At 50.7% G+C, this 20196-nt stretch overlaps 2 protein-coding genes across 5 annotated transcripts in view; one reads left to right on the forward strand and one right to left on the reverse strand.

The window, feature by feature from the left end:
* Window positions 1-4455, reverse strand: part of Tp73 (tumor protein p73) — a 77191-nt gene extending 72736 nt beyond the window's left edge. For both annotated transcript variants that reach the window (XM_074081532.1, XM_074081533.1), the window contains exon 1: window positions 4368-4455. The gene's annotated coding sequence lies outside the window, so the exon portion shown is untranslated. The remainder of the gene's footprint in view (window positions 1-4367) is intronic.
* Window positions 4456-6121: 1666 nt separating this feature from the next.
* Window positions 6122-20095, forward strand: Wrap73 (WD repeat containing, antisense to TP73). Of its 3 annotated transcripts, none has more exons than XM_020158376.2 (12): window positions 6122-6252; window positions 9081-9233; window positions 9802-9918; window positions 13752-13824; window positions 15133-15236; window positions 16008-16094; window positions 16412-16546; window positions 16618-16695; window positions 17570-17675; window positions 18712-18837; window positions 19271-19462; window positions 19785-20095. In XM_020158376.2, the coding sequence occupies exons 1-12, from the start codon at window positions 6184-6186 to the stop codon at window positions 19925-19927; spliced, it is 1383 nt and encodes a 460-aa protein (XP_020013965.2). In that variant the 5' UTR covers window positions 6122-6183; the 3' UTR covers window positions 19928-20095. The 3 variants fall into 3 exon arrangements, with proteins under 3 accessions (XP_020013965.2, XP_020013968.2, XP_020013970.1); XM_020158379.2 differs by having other exon boundaries at window positions 19877-20095; XM_020158381.2 differs by lacking the exons at window positions 17570-17675; window positions 18712-18837; window positions 19271-19462; window positions 19785-20095 and adding an exon at window positions 16796-17563.
* The last annotated feature ends 101 nt before the right edge of the window (window positions 20096-20196 follow it).

The raw sequence follows: 20196 nt of genomic DNA on the forward strand, positions 1-20196 counted from the left end.
ACTTTGACATTATTGCAAGTAACGATGCCAAGACATGGTTTTCAGCATCTAAATTCATATTGCCTCTGAATGCTATGCCCTGGTTCAATGGTCTCAAAGGGCCCATCTACCACCAGCGTCCTGTGCAGAATACCAGGGTCTGGTGACCATGCCATGTATCTACTGGGATCCTGGGCCAAAGCCAGGCTCAGGGGGGAGGACCTTTCAGCAACTCTTGTCCTAACTTGGTTGTCAGAGCTGGGGTCTCCAATATGCAGCCACATAACCTTGAGCAAGTTGAATAACCTGTTAAAGCTTCAGTTTCCTCACCTGTAAGTGAGCATCATTGGAGTATATAAGTGAGCTATTGGAGGACTTCAGAAAAAAAAAAAAAAAAACGCCTAAGGTCACAGCCTCACAAACCAAATGCCAACTGTTATAAGTGCTTCACAACAATGGTTTTGCTGGACAATTTTTTTCTTCTTTGGACCTTGGTGGTGGAGCAGGAGATACAGGAAGAGAAAGTGCTTTTGAAGAAAAGAGTTTTTCGCCAGCAAAGGCATACTGGTCACAGAGCAGGCAGAAAGCTTGTCAGCACTTGCATACATCAGCTCTGTCCCAGCTGTCCATGACCTGAGGTAAGTGACATGCTATTTATAATCAATCAGTTACACTTCTTTCACCAGAAACAAAGTCAGGGTGAACCTAGAAATCACCGTCATGTCATTACTCGTGGAAGTTTCTTCTTTCTTTTTCATTGCTGAAGCAAAGTCATGGACCAATAATGACAATTCATTTAAAACATTGGCTTAGCCTTCGCCAAATTGGAAACGAAAAGCCCACCATAAACAAGTGGCTTGTTAGACGTGGTACACACTAAAAGGATGTTTTGAAGGATTTTTCTGATTTTTTGCAAACCCAAGGTGCACCATGTACACATTGTTATTTGAATAAGCTTCTAGATGATAAATCATCCTTGACTTTGGTGATGGAAAACCATCCCCCACTGAGAACAACACGCAACTTTCTTTTATGCATCAGCAAAAACTATTTCACTTTTAGATGCTGGGGATGTTAGGGTTAGTGTGACTCTGGACCAGTCCAAGCTCTGGAGCCTGTCTCTCCTCTCAGCCCTTAGTCTCCCCTTTCCATTTCAGCTTTCGCTGTGCTCCTTCACTTGTTGTCAGCATTGTAAATCCATTCCTGGGCCTGGGTGGGGCCTGCCCTATAAATAAACACGAAAGCAAGGCATCTTTGCCATAGGACATACCCCTGACAGATGGCACCAGCCTCCGCCCAGCCCATGGGAAGATTCTTGCCTCACTGCCACCACCCTACCCCCAGATTCACAGGCTCTCCCACCAGGATTCTTGGCCCTCCCAGCCCTGGAGCAACACCTAGGATCCTAAGCCATTACGTTTGGGGGCACTGAGTAGGTGTCAGTCATTCTTCAAGCCCTTTGAATATAGCAAAGTTCTCTTAACCTTTTGAGGGTGGTTCTGTTATGCCCCTGAGTAAATTGAGGCTGGGGGAGGGGTGCTGTTAAGTAACTTGCCCAAGGACCAAGGACAGGAAGAGGGGTTTAAACTCCATTCTAACTTCCATTCCAGATTGGTTTTTCCTAAGGGCTGCATATCAGAATTCACACTGTTCTCCACTAGAAAGACTACAGGACAGGTGCAGTGTCCTGTGAACATTTCACAAGTACCTGCCAGAGGTAGGCAAGCCCCCCTCCCAGGCCCACCTGCAGCTTACCTCAGGCAGTCCCAACTGACAGGTGAGCAACACCTTTGAAGATTTTAGTAACGTTTTATCTTATTTTTTAAGTACACGTATAATCCACAAATTCATGTATGGCAAAATTTCAAACACTTCCCTTTTGTTCTCAAAGCAGTGTTTTTCAGTGTCTTACCAAATAAGTCAAAGGACAAGTGGCTCAATTTACATCAATTTTGGGATAATGCATTTTGTCTATATTTACTTTGTTTCCTCCAAAGCTAATTATCAAGGCAATACAAATAAATACTAAACATGGCAACCAAAAAAAAAAAAATCCCAAAACACAAGCAACAAACTAAATACTGTGTTAGTGAGACCCAGGTCCCAAATGTCCACGTGGTTAATAAACAGACCACAGCACACAGGGAACCGAGTGACCTCGGTTCACAAGTCAGCGGTACACTATTTTCCTGGTCCTTGCTGGCAAGAGCTGGTCCACCTGCCACCCCGCTATTTTACGCGCATAGGTGCCACCATCAGAATAAGAAGGTAGTAAGCGCTGTCTCAGTCCAGAGGAACTGGCTACGGAGGGGTAAGAGCGCCAGGAGAGAAGAGGCCGAGAGCCTCCCGGCCTGATTTCGCTGCCTGGGTCCTCTACCTGGAACAGAGGCAGGCCAGGTACCTCGGCAAACTCAGAGCACCAGGAACCGCGGCAACCCACTTAATAACCCAGCCACCGGGCGGGTTTAGCGGTCAAGGCTCCTGCTAGGTTCCTTGTCCTCGTCCAAGGCAGGACCTGGGTCGCTCTCAGCCTTGCGGGGGCTCGGGGCGGGCGGGGGAGAGCCAACTCCACGGGATTGGCACATTCCTCGCCTGTGCGGAGCGAGTGGGAGCCCACAGGGAGGAGCTTGCGGGCTACCCGCACATCTCCCAACCTCCACCCGCACCCGACCCCAGCACCTAGCCTTTCCCCAGGATGACACCTCGAGCCGCCTCTCGCCCCCTGCGTGGACAGGGGTGAGCAGGAGGAAGTCCTTCCAGGAACCTGGCGGGGCTGCTCTGCGCGCTAGAGGCTGCGGGCTGGCAGGACCCAGATCTTCTCGCCGCTCCCGAAGCCAGGTCCCGGGGACGGATCGAACTCCCATCGCCAGCTCGAACGCGGGCTGCTCCTCACCTCCAACTCCCACCTGCGATCCGCGGGGCCGAAGGGGCCCCGGAACCTCACAAGGGTTCCCCACTGCCTACCTGGTGCTGCCGGGGACCCCTGGCATCGGCATCCGAGCGGGCTTGGCGCTGGCCCCAGCTTTGCAGCTACTCCCTCGGTGGGCGCACGCGGGCGCGGGCCGGGAGAGAGGGAGACAGGGCGGGCGGCCCGGCCCCGCGCCGGGTTATATGGGCGCGGAGAGGGGAGGCGCCGCGGGGAGGGGGGCGGCCGCAGGCGTTAGCGCCTTTCGCAGCCGGGAGGCGGGAAGGCAGCGCGGGCACTCAGCCGTGGCGGGCGGCGGGGCCCGGCCGGGGCTCTGGTCTCCTACCGGCGCTCCGCCTCCCCAGCTGGCCCTGTCCGGGTCGGGGTCCCCGGGCCCGCTCCGCCCCGCCTCCTTCCCGCCGCTGTTTGGCGCGCGCCGCCCCGGCTGAGCCCCGGCTGGGTCGCGGGTGCGGCGCCGGACGCGGGTCGGGGGCCAGGGCCCTCCGGAGGGCGGGACGGGACTGCGCCCTTCGGCAGGACTGAGGGCGGCAGCAAGGGCGCGCGGGATCCCAGGGGCGGGCACTGGTACAGACTCCGCGCCCCGATGCCCTGGAGTCCATCCCAGACTCAGCTCCCCAGTCTCCCCATCTTCCCAACCCCCCCGCCCCCGCCCACCGAGTCCCCCACTGCAATGCGCTTGGGATCCAGGGGCAGAAGTGCCTGGAGCAGGGTATACCGGCGCCTGCCCCCGAGTCCACACTGGCTGTGGCAGACGGACCTGGAATGAACCCCAGGCCCAGGGCAGGGGAGGAGGAGGTGGTTTTCGTAGAAGCCACATCAGGAACCTTCTCCGCTGAGGGCTCCTGGCCCACTCTGCTCGCCTACTTGAGGCCACCGCACTGCTCCGACCCCAGCGGAACGGTGCGCCTCCAGGCCGGGGCCGGGGGGCCGGTGGGGGATAGGGACTCCCGCCTGCGGACCTTCCAGGGCCGAGGCCCGCATCCTGCTCCCCTCTCAGGAGACATTGCTGCCTCCTGGCCCGGGGCGCCTGATTCTGTTATTATTATTTTGTTGTCTTTTTTTGGGGGTGGGGGGAGCGGTACTGGAGTTTGAACTCAGGGCCTTGCTCCTGCCAGATAAGCGCTCTACCACTTGAGCCAGCCCGATTCTGTTCCTGTTTGCGGAAGATGCGCGCGGTGTACCCATGTGCTTCGAGCACGGAGCAAATTTGGGTTAGGCCGGGGAGGAAGGGGGGTCCCTTCTGACGGAGACATCGCTGCTCTACAGGCCGCTCCCGTGCTGATTAAGTGGGGCTCTCATCCCGGTAAGCAGGGCCTCCGCTGGAGGACCAGACATACACAGGGTGAGTGCCAAGCGACACTCCCTCATTGGCACCTGCCTGAGCTGCCCCTCCCCCCCATGCTGTGGAGACCCATTGTCTGGCTCTGCAACGATGCCCCTTACCCAAGGTTACCCTACATACCCTCGAAGAGAAGTTGAATACAACCGTGGGGATCTTTCCAGGGGCTAGGCGCTGGAAGGTGAAAGCAAGACCCAAACCGGAACTCGCCTTTCAGAACGCATGGGCGGGTAGGTGTGTCAGGGGCTGCGCTATTGGGCAAGCTTCAGAGGCGCTAGCGGGCACTTCAGACAACTAATGGCTTGTGTGAGCAAGGGAGTGAGTGACGTTCTGTCCTGGGAAGACGCCCTGGGATCTCTTAGGCTACCGAGTACAAGCGCGGTAGGAGAGCCCAGCGAAGGTGGTTGGTCCCAGGGTGGCCCGTTAGCAGTCCTCCTTCCAGTGCATCCCAGCCCAAGAAATGCAAAGAATGAACAGGCAGGTGCAGGGGTGCGCTTGCTCTGCCTGGTATCCAGGACTAAGCAGGAGTTGGGACACCTGATGGCTGAGAACATGGCTTGGATGTTGATAAAGGAATCACATCCTAGATTGCAGAGTTAACAAATGGCTTGTGACATACAGGAGGGTCTTCCTGACCCCAGAAAATAACAGTTCAGTCTCTGAGAGTTAATGACACATAACTCAGTTTCCCAGGACTGACCACCCCCATCTCTGCAGACCCCAATAAAAGCTTGAGGTCTTGGAACCCCAGTGCAGCAGCACTCCTTCTTAGTTCGTCCACCCTCCTGTTGAGGGTGCACCTTCGCTTTGCTTTCGCTTTGCTCTGCGTTAATAAACCTGCCCCATCCCTCTCATGGGAGCAGCAATCCCTGTTTTCTGCTGCCCGCTGCTTCTCTGGGTCCTAATAAACCTCTTGCTTCTCCTACTTGTCTTGGTAAATTCTTTTACCAACCCTCTGCATTAAAAATCCCCGACAAGGGTCAAATTCGTTCTGTACAGCTCTGAGAAGCACCGGAGCCTGAGGTGAGGGTCCCGATGCAGGTCTTTGCTCTACTTAGCAAAAAGAAACAAAGGGCAATTCGCCTGTAATCCTAGCTATTTGGAAGACTGAGATTAGAAGGGTCCATCCGGATTTGAAGTCAGCCCAGCCAAATAGTTTTGGAGACCCCACCTCCAAAATAATCAGAACAAAATATACTAGAAGTGTGACTCAAGTAGAGCAGAGCGCCTGCTTTACAAGTGTGAAGCCAAATCCGGTTCTACCAAAAAAAAGAAGAAAGAAAGAAAGAAAGAAAGAAAGAAAGAAAGAAAGAAAGAAAGAAAGAAAGAAGGAAGGAAGAAAGGAAAGAAAGAAAGAAAGAAAAAACGAAAACCCAAGCAAAGCAAATATTTACTTAGATGTTATGTATAAAATGTGACATATATTATAGGGATTATATTAAATATTTAAAATATACCTTCTAACACAAGCATAAATATACATGTATATACAAATATGTATTTACATATAAATACATGTATGTGTACACCCGCACAGGTCGCCCAGTTAAATTTGAATATCAGATAAGGGAGCAATATTTTATAGTCTAAGTATGTCCCAGCCAACATTTTGGAACATATTTATACTAAAAATGATTCGTTATTTATCTGAACTTCAAATTTAGCTATGCGTCCTGCCTCTTGTCTGCAGCCCCATCTGGCGAGGACTCCGGACCGCCTATTCTTGGCCTGAGGGGTTCTGGAACAACTCCTCAAAGAGGGGCTGGCAGCGCTTTTAAGGAGCCAGGCGCGGACTCCCGGCCCCACAATGCAGCGCGGCCGCTCTCAGCGCCCATAGGCTGCGGCTTGTTCCCGCCCCCTCACTTCCGGCCCGCTGCCTCCGCCTCTCTTCCGGAGTCCGCTGCCTGCGGCGGGTCGGAGCCCGCGGCTGGCTGCGGCCATGAACTTCTCGGAGGTGTTCAAGCTTTCCAACCTGCTCTGCAGGTTCTCCCCGGACGGCAAGTACCTGGTGAGCGGCGCGCGGCGTATGTGCCCACGACAAGACCCGCGGGACGGGTGCATCCCGGCGTGGGGAGCGGGGCGGACCCCTGAATCGCGAGCACTGGGCAGCCGCGTCCTCAGGGTGCAGGCAGCTCGGAGGCCCGGCAGGAGCTCCGGGCAGAAGAGGGGGCCTGAGCAGGTGATCTGGGCAGGAGAGGGACCCGGACAGGTGCCTCGGGCAGGTGCGGGACCTGGGCAGGTGATCTGGGCAGGAGAGGGACCCGGACAGGTGATCTGGGCAGAAGAGGGGGCCTGGGCAGGTGATCTGGGCAGATGTGGGACCTGGGCAGGTGATCTGGGCAGGAGAGGGACTCGGGCAGGTGATCTGGGCAGATGCGGGACCTGGGCAGGTGATCTGGGCAGGAGAGAGACCCGGGCAGGTGATCTGGGCAGAAGAGGGGGCCTGGGTAGGTGATCTGGGCAGGAGAGGGACCCGGGCAGGTGATCTGGGCAGGTGCTGGACCCGGGCAAGTAACCTGGGCAGGTGCAGGATCCGGTCGGGGGCGGAACAGGAGGGGTCCCGGACAGGTGCGGGCTTCCCTACAAGGGTTTCAGTCTGTCAAAGTCGGATAAGGCGGTGCTGCTTCCATTTGAAAGCTGTGCTACAATGAATTCCTTATGACCTGGAGTGTTTTTCCCAACACATGGAATTATATGCAAGATACTAAAACCAGAAACACTGCTCTATCCCGTAACTGAGGGTACAGAAGATGTCCATCCATTGTTATTTTGTCACCAATGGCAAATTTCTCTTGCCTGTAAACTGGTAAGTGGTGTTCCTACTTTGTTACCCTGTCTACCTTGCCTCATGAGAATAAAGTGGTCTAAAACTTGCATTCTGGCCTGAGACAAAGAAAAGTGTCCCCAGGCTGGGTTTTGAGTTGCTCCTTTCCTGGGTGACAGATGGTGTTTAAGTCACTGAGCTGTAACTTAAAGTTTTGAAATGTACCAGTATGACCAGTGTATATCCCCAGAATGGAGGGGGAAGACAGGTAATAAACATTGGAAAGCCATTAAAGAAAAAAAAAAATCTTGCCTTATAAAAACCTTGCACTCATGCCTATAATCCTAGCTATTTGGGAGGCTGAGATCTGGAGGATCACAATTAGAGGCCAGCCTGGACAAATAGTTCTCAGACCCCATCTCCAAAGTAACAGCAGCAAAATGGACTGGAGGCATGGTTGAAGTGGTACAGTGCCTGCTTTGCAAGTGCAAAGCCCTGAGTTCAAACCCCAGTCCTCCCACCCTCCCAACGCACAAAAAGCGTGCTTCATTTTATTTATCTACCACCCTCTGTTAACTTACTGATATTTCACGATTCTTTTTCCAGTTGAGCCTTTCTCATCACTCCTGCTGCCTTTTCCAGGCCTTTGAGATGATAACTCTCAAGTTACATGTTTATGGAGGTAGTATTTTAAATCACATAGAATCACAGTCAGCTACAAAGCAGAAAATGTTACCCGAAAAACCTTGGTGTATTTTTCCAAGTTCCCCCTCTGTAATTTAGAGGTTTGTTTTTACTGCTTATGAAAGTTTCAGTGGCTTGAGAAAGAAAAAGATTATATTTGCTTGCCTCGTTTTGGTGCTTTTTGGTTGTACACGTGTCAAATTATTGTAGAACACTTGATAATCTTTTTATTAGAATCCTGTTCTTGAAAGCCCTGGCCTAAATTCTGGGTAGAGCAGTGTTTCTGGTTTTAGTATCTTGCATATACTTTGCATGGTTCTTCCAAGTGTTGGTAACAACACTCCACCTCATGAGGGATTCAATAATCACAGTTTTCAAAGTAAATAAGGCGGTAGACACTTGTTCCAACTGGCAATCACTCTCCCTCTCTCTTTTTTCTATGGAAAGCTAATGTGTTGTTTTTTTTTAATGGAAGTTAATAAAACAAACTAATAAACAAGTTTGGCCTTGATAAATACAAAAATGAAACAAAATTTAACAATCACAATGGTAGGTGTGTATCCAGGAAATACTTGCTTAGATATGGAAATGAAGAAGCTGTCTTTAAGAAAATACATTAAAACACAAACTTTCACATTTATTAATAGGAACGAGATAGTGTAGCTAAGACTGTACTTGGGAAATTCTATAATTGCATAATTTAAGCTCTTCTGTTGGTTCTGTTCTGCATTGACCTCTGTTGACTTACCCTGAGTAGGTGATGTGGGAGGGTAGTCATTTGTAGTCATTCTCACCCACAACTGTGAGCCCTTAACTCTTGTTTTCGAGACAGTGTCTTCCTGTGTAGCACAGGCTGGCCTTGAACTCTTCATCCTCCTGCCTCAGTCTCCTGAGTGCTAGGATTATTGGTGTGTACCACCACGACTAGCTGATTCTTAACTCTTTACAAATTTGAGGAAACTGTCTGAAACTGGCCGAACTAGGAGAGAATCTGGTTTTCAGTCACAGAAGAGTTTTTTTTTCCCAGTGCCGTTCCCTACCTAACTGTAGTTTTTAACATACAGTTAAAAATGCTTTAGAGAGTTTTTAAATATCCATACTAGAGGAATTTTGTTTTATTTGAAAATATTTTAATTTTAAAAATTTATGGCGTACTGTGATAATTTGGTACACAAATGCAGCTTAATGATCAAATCAGGGTTGAAGAATTTAAAAACCTACCTCATGTGTTTCAACTTCTGTTTGCATTAACTCACCTTATTCTGGAATGGGCTGTGTAGCTACGAATCTTCTGGGACAGCAGGGAAGGCGATGTCACAGAGCTGGCATTCTGAAGGCTCCTTCCTTGTAGAGTATAAGATGTCCAGTACTTTCTTGTGTTTTCCTAGGCTTCCTGTGTCCAGTACCGCTTAGTAATTCGGGATGCGAACACCCTTCAGATCCTTCAGCTGCACACGTGCCTAGACCAGATCCAGCACATAGAGTGGTCAGCAGACTCCCTCTTCGTCCTATGTGCCATGTACAAGCGGGGTCTCGTGCAGGTTTGTGCTACAGGCAGGGGCTTGTGCAGGTGTGCGTTGGGGTTAGAATTAGGAAACCTCCCCGGAAATGTCACAAGGAATGATTTTGTTCTGTACCCTACTAGTTTGGAGAAAAGGCAATGGGGCTTAAAGTCAGTTTGCTTTTAAAATTACAATGTTCAATAATGCTTGAATCCAAATACCTTTAAAGCGAGAAAACACTAAAATATTCTTAGTCTCTGATTCAGAAACAGGAAGTATTTATCAGCAGCAGTCGCAACTTGGACCTGTGTGCTTTAGGAAGTACTAAAAAGGCCATGTTTTATTATATACCCAATGCCTAACTCCATAAGGCCCTGGGAATGGCAGCATGAACTTACTGTGCTCCACTGCCACAGAAGGAATTGCTGAGAAGTGTGACATGTGTCATGAGGGATCTAGTGCCAGTTTTCATGCTGGAAGACTGAAGCTGTCCTCCCTCTCACCCAGTGCAGTAGATACGTGGCTTTTTCAAGCCCCTCTGTGCCCTCAGGGCTTGCTGGGTGTGCTGGGTAGTTTGTAATCTTGCATTTCTCTCATATGAATCGAGGTGTGGTCTCTGGAGCAGCCAGAATGGCACTGCAAAATCGACGAGGGCTCTGCAGGGCTGGTTGCCTCGTGCTGGAGCCCGGATGGACGTCACATCCTCAATACCACTGAATTCCACGTAAGTGTGGGCCTCCGCATGCCCATCTGCCGACTGATCTGTCCTCTGCTCCTGAAATAGCCTGGCAGAGTTAAGTCTACCATAAGTCAGAGCAGTATAAGCTGGAAGCATTGTTTATAAGCTTTTTGTCCAGTTTTAAAGAAATAGAAAACCTTAGGAAGTTTCGATGTACATTTTTAAGGACTGAAAGTCTCAGCAATAGGAAATGAACTTTAATAGGAGCGAAGGCTGAGTATCTTTCCTGGAGACCTTGGTCTCCACGTGGCTGATTGGTAAACTGGCAAGCACTCCTTCAGGTGCTGCAAGTGTACCGTGTGTGCCGAGTGTGCCAGGTGCAGTGCCAGAGCAACGCCAAGGTGCGTGCTGGAGCTCTGACAGCACATCAGTGGGAAGTTGGGCGGTGTGAGTGTATCTCGTGAAGCTGGAATCAGGACTGATAGGGTGTTGAACTAACACAGTTCTTTGACTGATATGCTTTTTGATGGGACACTCAGCAGCGGTGGTCCTCAGTCCATTGAGTGTTTTTAGCCATCTGGGCTGATGATTGAATTGTGGCAACCTCTTCCCTTGCTCCAGTGGGGCTGCACACGCTGTGTGGTAGCACACATGGCAAATGTTTATTTCAGCCATAAGAATGCAGGGTGGGTTGTGGGATTTCATTGAGCCTTTTTCAAGTTGGCATCAACTGGGTACAGTTTCTATCCAACTGTCAGGGGCTGCTACATTGACTGCTTCAGACAGCTGCGGGCTTCACCTATTTTCGGTTTAAAATTTTTTTTTGAGACTGGGTCCTGCTAGGCTGGCTTTGAATTTGCTGTCCTTCTGCTCTGCCTCTAAATAGCTGGGATTACAGGTGTGTGACACTAAGCCCATCTTCAGTTTCAATTTTCAAAAATACTTTAATGCCTACTATTATAGACAGAGACAGGAAGCCAGATGTGGTGGCACAGGTCTGTAACCCCAACTACTTGAGAGGTGGCGTTTGGAGCCAACCCAGCCAGACCCTGTCTCTAAAACAAATATGGGGCTAGGGGCATGGCTCAAGTGGTAAAGCACTTGTCTGGTATGCAGGAGGCACTGTATTCAATCGCCAGTACCACAAAACAAAGCAAAACAAAACAGAACACCCCGAGGGCTAACTTCTCTGCCTGAGGTACATTGACATTTTAGGGTGCCTACAGCCTGAGATTTCATGTAACCTTGTCCAGCAGTCAATCCTGCCTCCAGATGGGCTCGTGTCATAGAGTCAGCCTCATACTCTTACTTGATGGCCCAGAAGGAAAACTTGCCATCTACAAATTTATAGAACATACTTAAAAAGGGTAACTTGTTTTATTGAGCATCCCATATTTCATATGTATTAATATTTCTGCATACGTCCATACAGAATAAACTGCGGAGAGTGCCTTTATGTGGCATTGTGTACCTAAGACAAGGGTCACAGCCACTTGGCTGGTGGCATTAGAGCAAATGCTAAGATTAGAAGCCCTGTAGACAGGGCTCAGCAAGTCACAGAAGATGGGCACCAGTGGCGCTCCTTCAGCCTGCGTGTTGCCTTCATCATTTCCTTGCTTTTCCAGAGGGTCTTCTGCTGTGAACACTGTGGTTTGCAAGATTAGTTTATTTCAACAGACTCACTTCATGAGTGCTGGGGTGTTTCTAGATTGTTTTTACTTTTTAGTTTAATTTATTTATTATTTTTTTGCAGTGCTGGGGTTTGATCTCAGGGCCTACACCTTGAGCCACTCCACCAGCCCTTTCTGTGTGGTGGGTTTTTTCGAGATGGGGTCTTGTGAACTGTTTGCCCAGCCTGGCTTTGAACCGCAATCCTCCTCCTGATCTCTGCCTCCTGAGTAGCTAGGATGACAGGTGTGAGCCACTGATGCCTGGTTCTAGATTGTTTTTAGATTGGTCCATTTTGGTAAGTGTATGTAGCTGGTTCTCTTCTTCCTTGTAAGAAAAAGTGTACTACATTTTATTTAGCCATGCTGCTAAGCAAAATAATTGAGTTGTGAGGAGTCAAGTAGCTGTGATGTGTCATCTGTGTCTCCTAGTGACACACCCAGAATTCCTTCCTAAGAGGGTCTTGCTTGGCGAGTACAAATGGATATGTTGAGCTTTCCAAAATTTTGCATCGGGATTTTAAATGATGGCCAATCCAGCAGAACTAAAGTGGCACTGCATTTTGGTTTGACTTTTCATGTCTCTCAGTCTTGGGAGGTTGAGCGCTTTCCAGTCTTGTTTACACGCACATATTCGCATACGCTCTACAAAAGTGCGGCATGCCTGATGGCGTGTGTGGGGGGTGGGGGGGGCGTGTGGACCTGCCTTACCTTTCCCCAGCAGCGTTTTATTGAGAAGTCCTTCTTGACCAGTTGCGTCAAGCTCTAAGTCCTTTGTGTCTACGGGGTCATTGCTGATTTTCCATCTGGCTTCATTTTTGGTCCATTATGTGCCAGTTCCACACGGCTTAAATTTCTGGCGTCGTGTAGTGTATTTTAATATTCAGTGGGACTAATCCCTCCTGTTGCCTGGTATTCTGTCAGATTTATAAGTGTATTTTTAAGGTCAGGTTGTTACCTGCGTAAAGCTGTAGAACTGTTTCTACACCATCTTCCTAGTAGAACAGAGTCCCTTCTTTTAGTGGTAAATTGAACCTTTTATTATGAATAATTCATCTTGATATCTTTTAGAGCCTTTTTATTTTAAAGCCTGTTTTATGAAATACTAATATACCAGCACTGTCCTTCTTTGGTGAGGGTTTTCTTTTTGTTTGTTTGTATATTTATTGTGATGCTGGTGACTGAACCTAGGGCCTTCTTTGTACATGCTAGGCAAGCACTTTAACACTGAGCCACAGCCCCAGCCCTCTTTTTTTGTGGTACTTGGTTAGGGTTTTCATGGCATATCTTTTCCTTTCTGTGTTCTTAAATTTTAGTGTACGTTGTAAACAGACTATAGTTAGCTTAAAAAAGTAAATACAGGGCTGGGGATGTAGCTCAGTGATAGAGTGCTTGCCAAGCGTGCACGAGGGCCCAAGGTTTTTCCCCGCACTGGGGAAAAAAAAAGGATGAGCCAGTGGTTCATGTCTATAATCCCAGCTACTCAGGAGGATAGGATGGTGGTTTGAAGCCAGCCTGGGCAAATAGTTTGCAAGACCCTATCTTGAAAATACCCAACACAAAACAGGGCTGGCGGAATGGCTCAAGTGGTGGAGTGCTTGCCTAGTAAGCGTGAGGCCCTAAGTTCAAACCCCCACATAGCCAAAAAAAAAAAACAATTTGTAAGCAATAAAATTTGCCCACTTTGCATGTGCTGCTCAGTGGCTGTTTCCCACTTAATCCCTCCATGATCAGGCCTGATCGTGCCATACCACGGTGAGGGCACCTCGTGCCTGGAAGTCATGCCTGTCCCCACTTCCCACCCCAGGCCACCCCCAGCCAGCTTTCTGTCTACAGTTTCACCCTCTGGGGTCCTGTGTCTGTGAAGCCATCGATGTGTGGGGCTTTGTGTTTGTGAGTCTGTACCTCACGGCCTTTGAAATCGGCCCAGGTAATAGTGTATTGGTAGCCCACTCCTTCTGCACTCAATAGTGTCCGAGCTCCTCCTGTCTGGCCCTGTGCCCTTTGTGAGCTGTTCTCTGATGGAGAATGTCCAAGGGGAGCCCTGCCATCAGGAAGCTCATCCTTCCAGTGGTCAGTGGAAGCTAAGAGAGGTGACAGATGTGTGTATGTAACTACTCTTTTTATTGAATTCTGGGTGTTTTGTGGTGCTGGTGTCTAAAAAAAAAGTGCTAAATGCATGCTGATTGCTTTTTCTCCCTCCCCCAACAGCTGCGGATAACTGTCTGGTCCCTGTGCACAAAGTCCGTGTCTTACATCAAGTATCCCAAAGCTTGTCAGCAGGGTGAGTCTGCCAGAGCCCTGCACACTCACTGCTTTGTAACTGGACTTTCTGTCACAGAGGACTCTGAACAGACAGAAGTAGCTCCAACAGCCTTCATCCTCTACCTGCCCGGCCCTCAGTGACCTTCAGTGTCTCCTGGGTCCCCTGAGCCTGCACCTGTGCCTCTGAAAGACAAGGCCCCTCCCAGTCTTCCAGTATGCACTTTCCTTTTGTGCAGAGCTGGTGATGTGGGGACACCCTGAGCTTCCAGCCGTCAGCTTAACTCACTGACTCCTCTGCCGAGTGATTCCCAGCTCTTTGCCTAGGGGCATCGCAGCCTGTCGCAGGGCATTGCACAGGACAGGTGACAAGTCCTGTCCCCATTGAACCTCAGAGCCCTCTGGGTGCAGTGGCGGCTGGTGCAGCGTGCCAGGGCAGTGATGGGACGCTCTGCTCCGGAACCTGGAGGCTGTGCAGAGGTGCATTTGCAGTGGTCAGGGGGACACTGTGTGATTGACCTCGCCATCTGGCTCTGCTGCTGTCAGTTTGGAAATTACACTAGGATGAAGTCCAGTTGGGGTTTATTTTTGATTTTATAGTTCGAATGTTAGGATCCCTCCAGAGGAGATGCACGTTTCCTGAATGGAAATCACAGCTCTGTTACTTGAGGTGTTCTTTTCACTCGTGAAGCATGACACCTAGCCTGGGGCTTCTGCAGCTAGTACTGAACTGGAAAAAATAGTTTAATGGTTTCAGCCAAAGATTTTTCTAAGTATTTACCATAAATTTAGTTCTTCCAGATGATTAAGTTAAAAAGCAAAAATAAGAAATACAGCAATAAGCTGACTCCTTTCTGTTGTTTTTTGTTTTTTTGAGATGGGGGTCTCACTCGTTAGCCCAGGTCGTCCTTAAACACAAGAACCTCCTGCCTGAGTGCTGGGATTACAGGTGTGCCCTACCACACAGGGTTATAAATTGGCTTGGTTACATGAAAATATCCTTGGATTTCCTGCAATTTATTTTGCAAATTTGGTAACTCAAACCCCAGTTACACACACACACGCACACACACACAATTTGGTAACTCATAAGGCACTGTATTCTTTCAGGAAGATTTTGTGACTCATCAGGGGTCAGGTCAGTTGATACGATTTTGAGATTCTGTTTGGCAAACTGTCTCCTTTGTCTAAAGAAATGTCATCCTTGTCGTCAACACTTGTGGTGTTTCCGCTTCTCTTGACCTCTGCTTTCCTCATCCTTGAAAATTACCACTGTACTTTCTTTTGTTTGGACACTTCCGATTTCAGTTTGCTTTCCTTTTTCTGACAGGAATAACTTTTACCAGGGACGGCCGCTACCTGGCCTTGGCAGAGAGGCGGGACTGCAGGGACTACGTGAGCATCTTCGTTTGTAGCGATTGGCAGCTCCTTCGGGTAAGGCCGTCCTCTCCTGGGCAGCAGAGGGAGGAGATGGGTGAAATGTGCCCCTGATTCCAGGGGCCTTTTGCACAGTGTGGAGCAATGGGAGCTTCGCACTGCCAACGGGCACGGGCTAAGCGTGGGCAGCCTCACTGGTGCGTGCTTGGTTGCGTTAGAAGTTAATGTGTACTGACTTTGAGCCCCTTTCCCTTCCTTGGAGCTCGCAGTGGCTGCATGTGTGCGCTACACCTGGAGGAAAACCACTGAGTTTAACCCTCGCGAAGGCCCAGCTCTGAGCCGGATGCTTCAGGTGCTGTGGCATGCTGTCCTCCAGGTGTCTGTGGTCTGCAGGTGGCAGACCTTGTGCAGAGCTGCAGTACAATAGCGTTAGACAGAAAAACCTGGGGAGGGAGGGGGCAAGCATTGTTGGAAAGGGGTCCTGGGCAGCAGTGTCCCTGGGGTCTTGCCTGCACTGGTCTTAAATGACTGAGGCTTGCCAGGCAAGGGAAAGTGAGAACGGCACGGACACACGAGCCTGGACAAGAAGATGTGAAAACACACCTCGTGGTGGGAAGCAGAAGATATGCATCCCACCCAGCACTGCTGCTGGCACAAGTGTCATCTGTGTGTAGGACTGGAGCACAGGGAGAGAAGGAGGACATTTTTTCTATTCATGCATAGAAAAATTAAATGTAGACTATGTTAAAAACACCAGTTATAAAATAAGTGCAATTATTAAAGGAAATGTTTTCAAGTTGTCGCTGTCTTTCCTCTCCCGTTTGGAAGCACTTTGACACGGACACCCAGGATCTCACAGGGATCGAATGGGCCCCGAATGGCTGTGTGCTGGCAGTGTGGGACACCTGCCTAGAGGTATGAAACATGTCCAGTGACAAGCTCTCTTTGAAGAGCTGTCACCTGACGCTTTTGAATCTAGCAAGACAGTGGTGCTGCCTCATTTCAGATGATGACTGGAACTCTAATGGACGAGTCATTTGGTGTACGCCACAAGTTCTTCTTTTCACTCACTGTCTCTGCTTCTCTGGTTATGACCTCAGTTCTGATTCATAACTGATTTGCCCCATGACTTGAGGATGAGGACAGTTTCTCCTACACTGGCCCCACTAGCTGTAGCAGCATCTGTGACATGTTCCTGGGGTGTGTGACATGTCTGAATGTTTCATCTGCAGTACAAGATTCTGCTGTACTCCTTGGATGGCCGGCTTCTGTCTGCATACTGTGCCTACGAGTGGTCCTTGGGCATCAAGTCTGTGGCCTGGAGCCCCAGCAGTCAGTTCCTGGCCATTGGGAGCTACGACGGAAAGGTGGGAGAGTGCGCAGGGTTGGGGAAGCACCACGAGGCGCAGGCATGTCACCCTCCTGTTTCCTTCCTCAGGCGCGCCTCCTTAACCACGTGACATGGAAGATGATCACTGAGTTTGAGCATCCCGCCACCATCAATGACCCCAAGATAGTGAGTCCCCAGCGGTGTCTTGGGTGGTGCGGGAGCTGAGCTGCCCTCTTTCTGTTAGTGGTTATGATGTTATTTTCCCTGTCCCCGTGTCTCCGCACAGTTTGTTCATGGATGGCTCAAGGGCCAGGCTCCCCTGCAGTCTGTACTTCCTGTCACATTGCCCACACTGCCCACCTGCTGCAGATCCCTGCTCTCCAGAGGGGACCAAGGTCCCTGCAGAAAATACTGGGCATCTGCTGTCACGCCAGGCACAGTGCTCTGGGCCTCAGCCAGACCCCTGCCCCTGCAGAGGGGAGGACAGAGGGACAGGCTGGGAAGGGGCTGGGAGAACTGGGGATCTTCACGGGGTCTGGAGAGGGAGCATTTCGGGTCCAGGGAGCAGGACGTGCAAAGGTGCTACCGTGGGGGTGGAAGAAGCAGCCAGCTGTGCAGCAGTTAGGGTGCTCACCGCCACTGGCTGCTGGGAGACAGCAGGGAACAAAGACAAAGTTGCTGACTGGCTCGTGGAGTCCAAAGATACCTTAGAGCCAAGGGAAGGGTAGGGCTGCACACCAAGGCTAGGCAAGCTGCTAGCACTTTCCTCGGTGCCCTTCAAGAGGAACCTGGGAGGAGGGGCAAGGAGTCCTGAAGGGAGGCTGGTTTTAGGTAGAAGGGAGGCGCCTCCTAAAGCACTTGAATGTTTTTGCTGTCTGTGGATGCACCTTTGGCCCCGCTAAAGGGCAGGCTGGCAGCAAGCCTGAGCCGGGGCCACACTGCCTGTTGTCTCCCGGTGAGGGCAGATCCTGTACTTATGTCCAGCCTGTGAACTCAGTGCCCTCATGGATACTTCTCAGTCCCTGTCACCAATGGTTGGTGGCTGTGTTGTATCTTTCAGGTCGTGTATAAGGAAGCTGAAAAGAGCCCACAGCTGGGGCTGGGCCATCTGTCCTTTCCACCACCCCGCGCAGTGGCCAGTCCCCTCTCGGCCTCAGAGAGCAAATGTAAGCAGCAGAGGGCTGTCCTCCGTGGGAAAGTTTGCTTGGTTTCCTTTTTCTTTAAAAGATTCTTTTGTCTAGGCACTGTGGTGTGAGCATGGGAAATCTCTGGCAGAGATTATTTTTAAGTGAAGAATAAATTCCGAGTGGACCAAAGGGAGTTAGGAGGCAGAGTGGGCAGCTCAGCCTGTCCTGGTCCCAGCTGTGTGCCTGTGCTCCATGTTCCTTGTCTGTGCAGTGGAATGGCACAGCAGGTGCCCCTGCCCCACAGGGACATGGGGTCTGAGACTGAGCAATGCATGGGCAAGCACACTCCCCAAAAGCATGTGGCATTTTTTTTTGGTGGTACTAGGATTTGAACTCGGGGCTTTGCTTTTGCTAGGCAGGCTCTCTATCATTTGAGCTGCACCCCAGCCCTTTTTTGCATATGTTTTGGATAGGGCATTACCTTCTTGCCTGGGGTTGGCCCTGGACCACAGTCCTCCTATGCCTCCTGTGTAGCTGGGATCCCACCCAGCTTGTTTGTGGAGACAGGGTCTCATTTTTGCCTATGCTGGCCTCAAGTCATGATCCTCCTATTTCCACCTCCTGAACAGCCAAGATTCCAGGTGTAAGCCACTGTCCTTGGCCCCTGTGGTTGTCTTACTGCTTCCTGCTGCTGGGTTATAAGCTCTTTCTACATCGGAAAGCTGGAAAGCTGGAAAGCTGGGAGGCTGCAGACAAGGTTGAGGCAGATTGTGAACTGAGCTGCTGAAGTGCACAGAAACAAATACCGAGACGCTGGGTCAGAGCATGCCCCACCCTTCCAGCTGGTCGGGGCTGCTGGGGTCGACAGTGCTGAGTCCCCTGTCCCTGCTCTCCAGGCCCTTTAGGCAGTGGCACCACTGTCCCAAGGGTCTCATAGACAGGCCTCTTAACCACTGCTGTGCTCCTGTTGAGCCTGCATGTCAGCAGGTCGGCCCTAGGCCTTTATGCTCCCCGCTGGCCGGGGTTGGAAATCCTGCCTCCTGCCCACCCAGTTTGTCCTCCCTCCCTGTTCCAGATGAGATCGCCTCTGGGCCAGTTTCCTTGCAGACCCTGAAGCCTGTGGCTGACAGAGCGAACCCTAGGATGGGCATAGGGATGCTGGCTTTCAGCCCAGACAGCTACTTCCTGGCGACAAGGAACGGTCAGTGCAGCACTCATGGGCGGTGTTAGCATCTCACTATGTCCTTTGGCATCGAGTAGAAACAAGTGGAAAAGCAAGCGATTGTGTCCCATGTGGGGCTCCCCGATTTCCTCCTGACATGGCCACCATGCATAGCTGATCCTCAGAGTGGAGCTGTCAGCTCGGTGCCCTGGCTCGCCTGCTCTCCTGCTGTCTCCTCTCTCAGGGAAGAGCAGGGACCCAGGGCACACAGCCTGCCCCGTGGGCCTGTTTCTTAAAAGAAAAATTTTCAGACCGTTACAAATGTAAAAAAGCAAAGGAAAGCAGACCGAAGGCCTTTGGAGCCTGTCTGCTTTGTTCCAGCACTGGTCCCCCATTAGATCCAGCACACTCAACTCCAGGGTTTGCTGCAAAGGGTCAGGTTGACAGTGCCCTGTGGTTTGCTCCCTCGCAGACAACGTTCCCAACGCCGTCTGGGTCTGGGACATTCAGAAGCTGAGGCTGTTTGTGGTGCTGGAGCAGCTGTGTCCTGTACGCTCCTTTCAGTGGGACCCGCAGCAGGCACGGCTGGCCATATGCACAGGAGGCAGCAAGGTCTACCTGTGGTCCCCAGCAGGCTGCATGTCAGTGCAGGTGCCTGGGGAAGGTAAGCACATTCCAGGGTAGGGACTGTGGCCTCTGATGCAGTCTGGCACCAGCTGGGCTCGGCTGCTGAAACCTGCTGTCCACAGCACAGTGATATTGGTGATACTGTCTCCCCATCTTTCAGGAAGCCTCAAGGCTCTACCCAATGTGTACACCTGGCAGGGGACCCACTGCCCTTTATCTATAGCGTAGATAGCAGCTTTGGGCTCTTGGTTCCCCCATCTGGGTTAACTGGGCCCCTTGCCATGGTGACCCATGGTCACCCTTCCTAGGAATCCCAGCCCCTCCATTCTAATCTTCTAGCCACCTGTGTCTCTCTCTAGGGGACTTTCCAGTGCTATCTCTGTGCTGGCATTTGAGCGGGGACTCGCTGGCCCTCCTCAGTAAGGATCACTTCTGTCTTTGTTTTCTGGAGACCAAGGAGGAGGTCAGCACAGCCTTCAGACAACAGGACAGCCACACATAGGACCTGGGCAGAAACCAAGGCAGAGCATGTACTGATGTAAGGAAAGAGTGGACTGTGCAGGGAGGTCTCCAGCTGGGATGCACTGGGTGACATGACTACTTTTCTGTAAATATGTACAGCAGAGTTATAATTTTCATTATTTAAAATAAACATTTGCCAATTCATAGACTGCTGACTTGTTTCCTTGAAAGGCTTCTAGGTCAGGTTACCTTCTGGTCTCAGGCAGAAAGTAATGGAGCCCCTCCCCTAGGGCTTCATTGTGCTATGGG

Source organism: Castor canadensis, chromosome 7, assembly GCF_047511655.1.
Source record: "Castor canadensis chromosome 7, mCasCan1.hap1v2, whole genome shotgun sequence".
Classification (NCBI taxonomy): domain Eukaryota; kingdom Metazoa; phylum Chordata; class Mammalia; order Rodentia; family Castoridae; genus Castor; species Castor canadensis.

Coding starts and splice junctions, on each gene's coding strand:
- Wrap73 (XM_020158376.2), top strand. CDS start 6,184: ATGAACTTCTCGGAGGTGTTCAAGCTTTCCAACCTGCTCTGCAGGTTC. Junction 6,253..9,080: donor CCCCGGACGGCAAGTACCTG/GTGAGCGGCGCG, acceptor GTGTTTTCCTAG/GCTTCCTGTGTCCAGTACCG. Junction 18,838..19,270: donor CTTCCTGGCGACAAGGAACG/GTCAGTGCAGCA, acceptor GCTCCCTCGCAG/ACAACGTTCCCAACGCCGTC.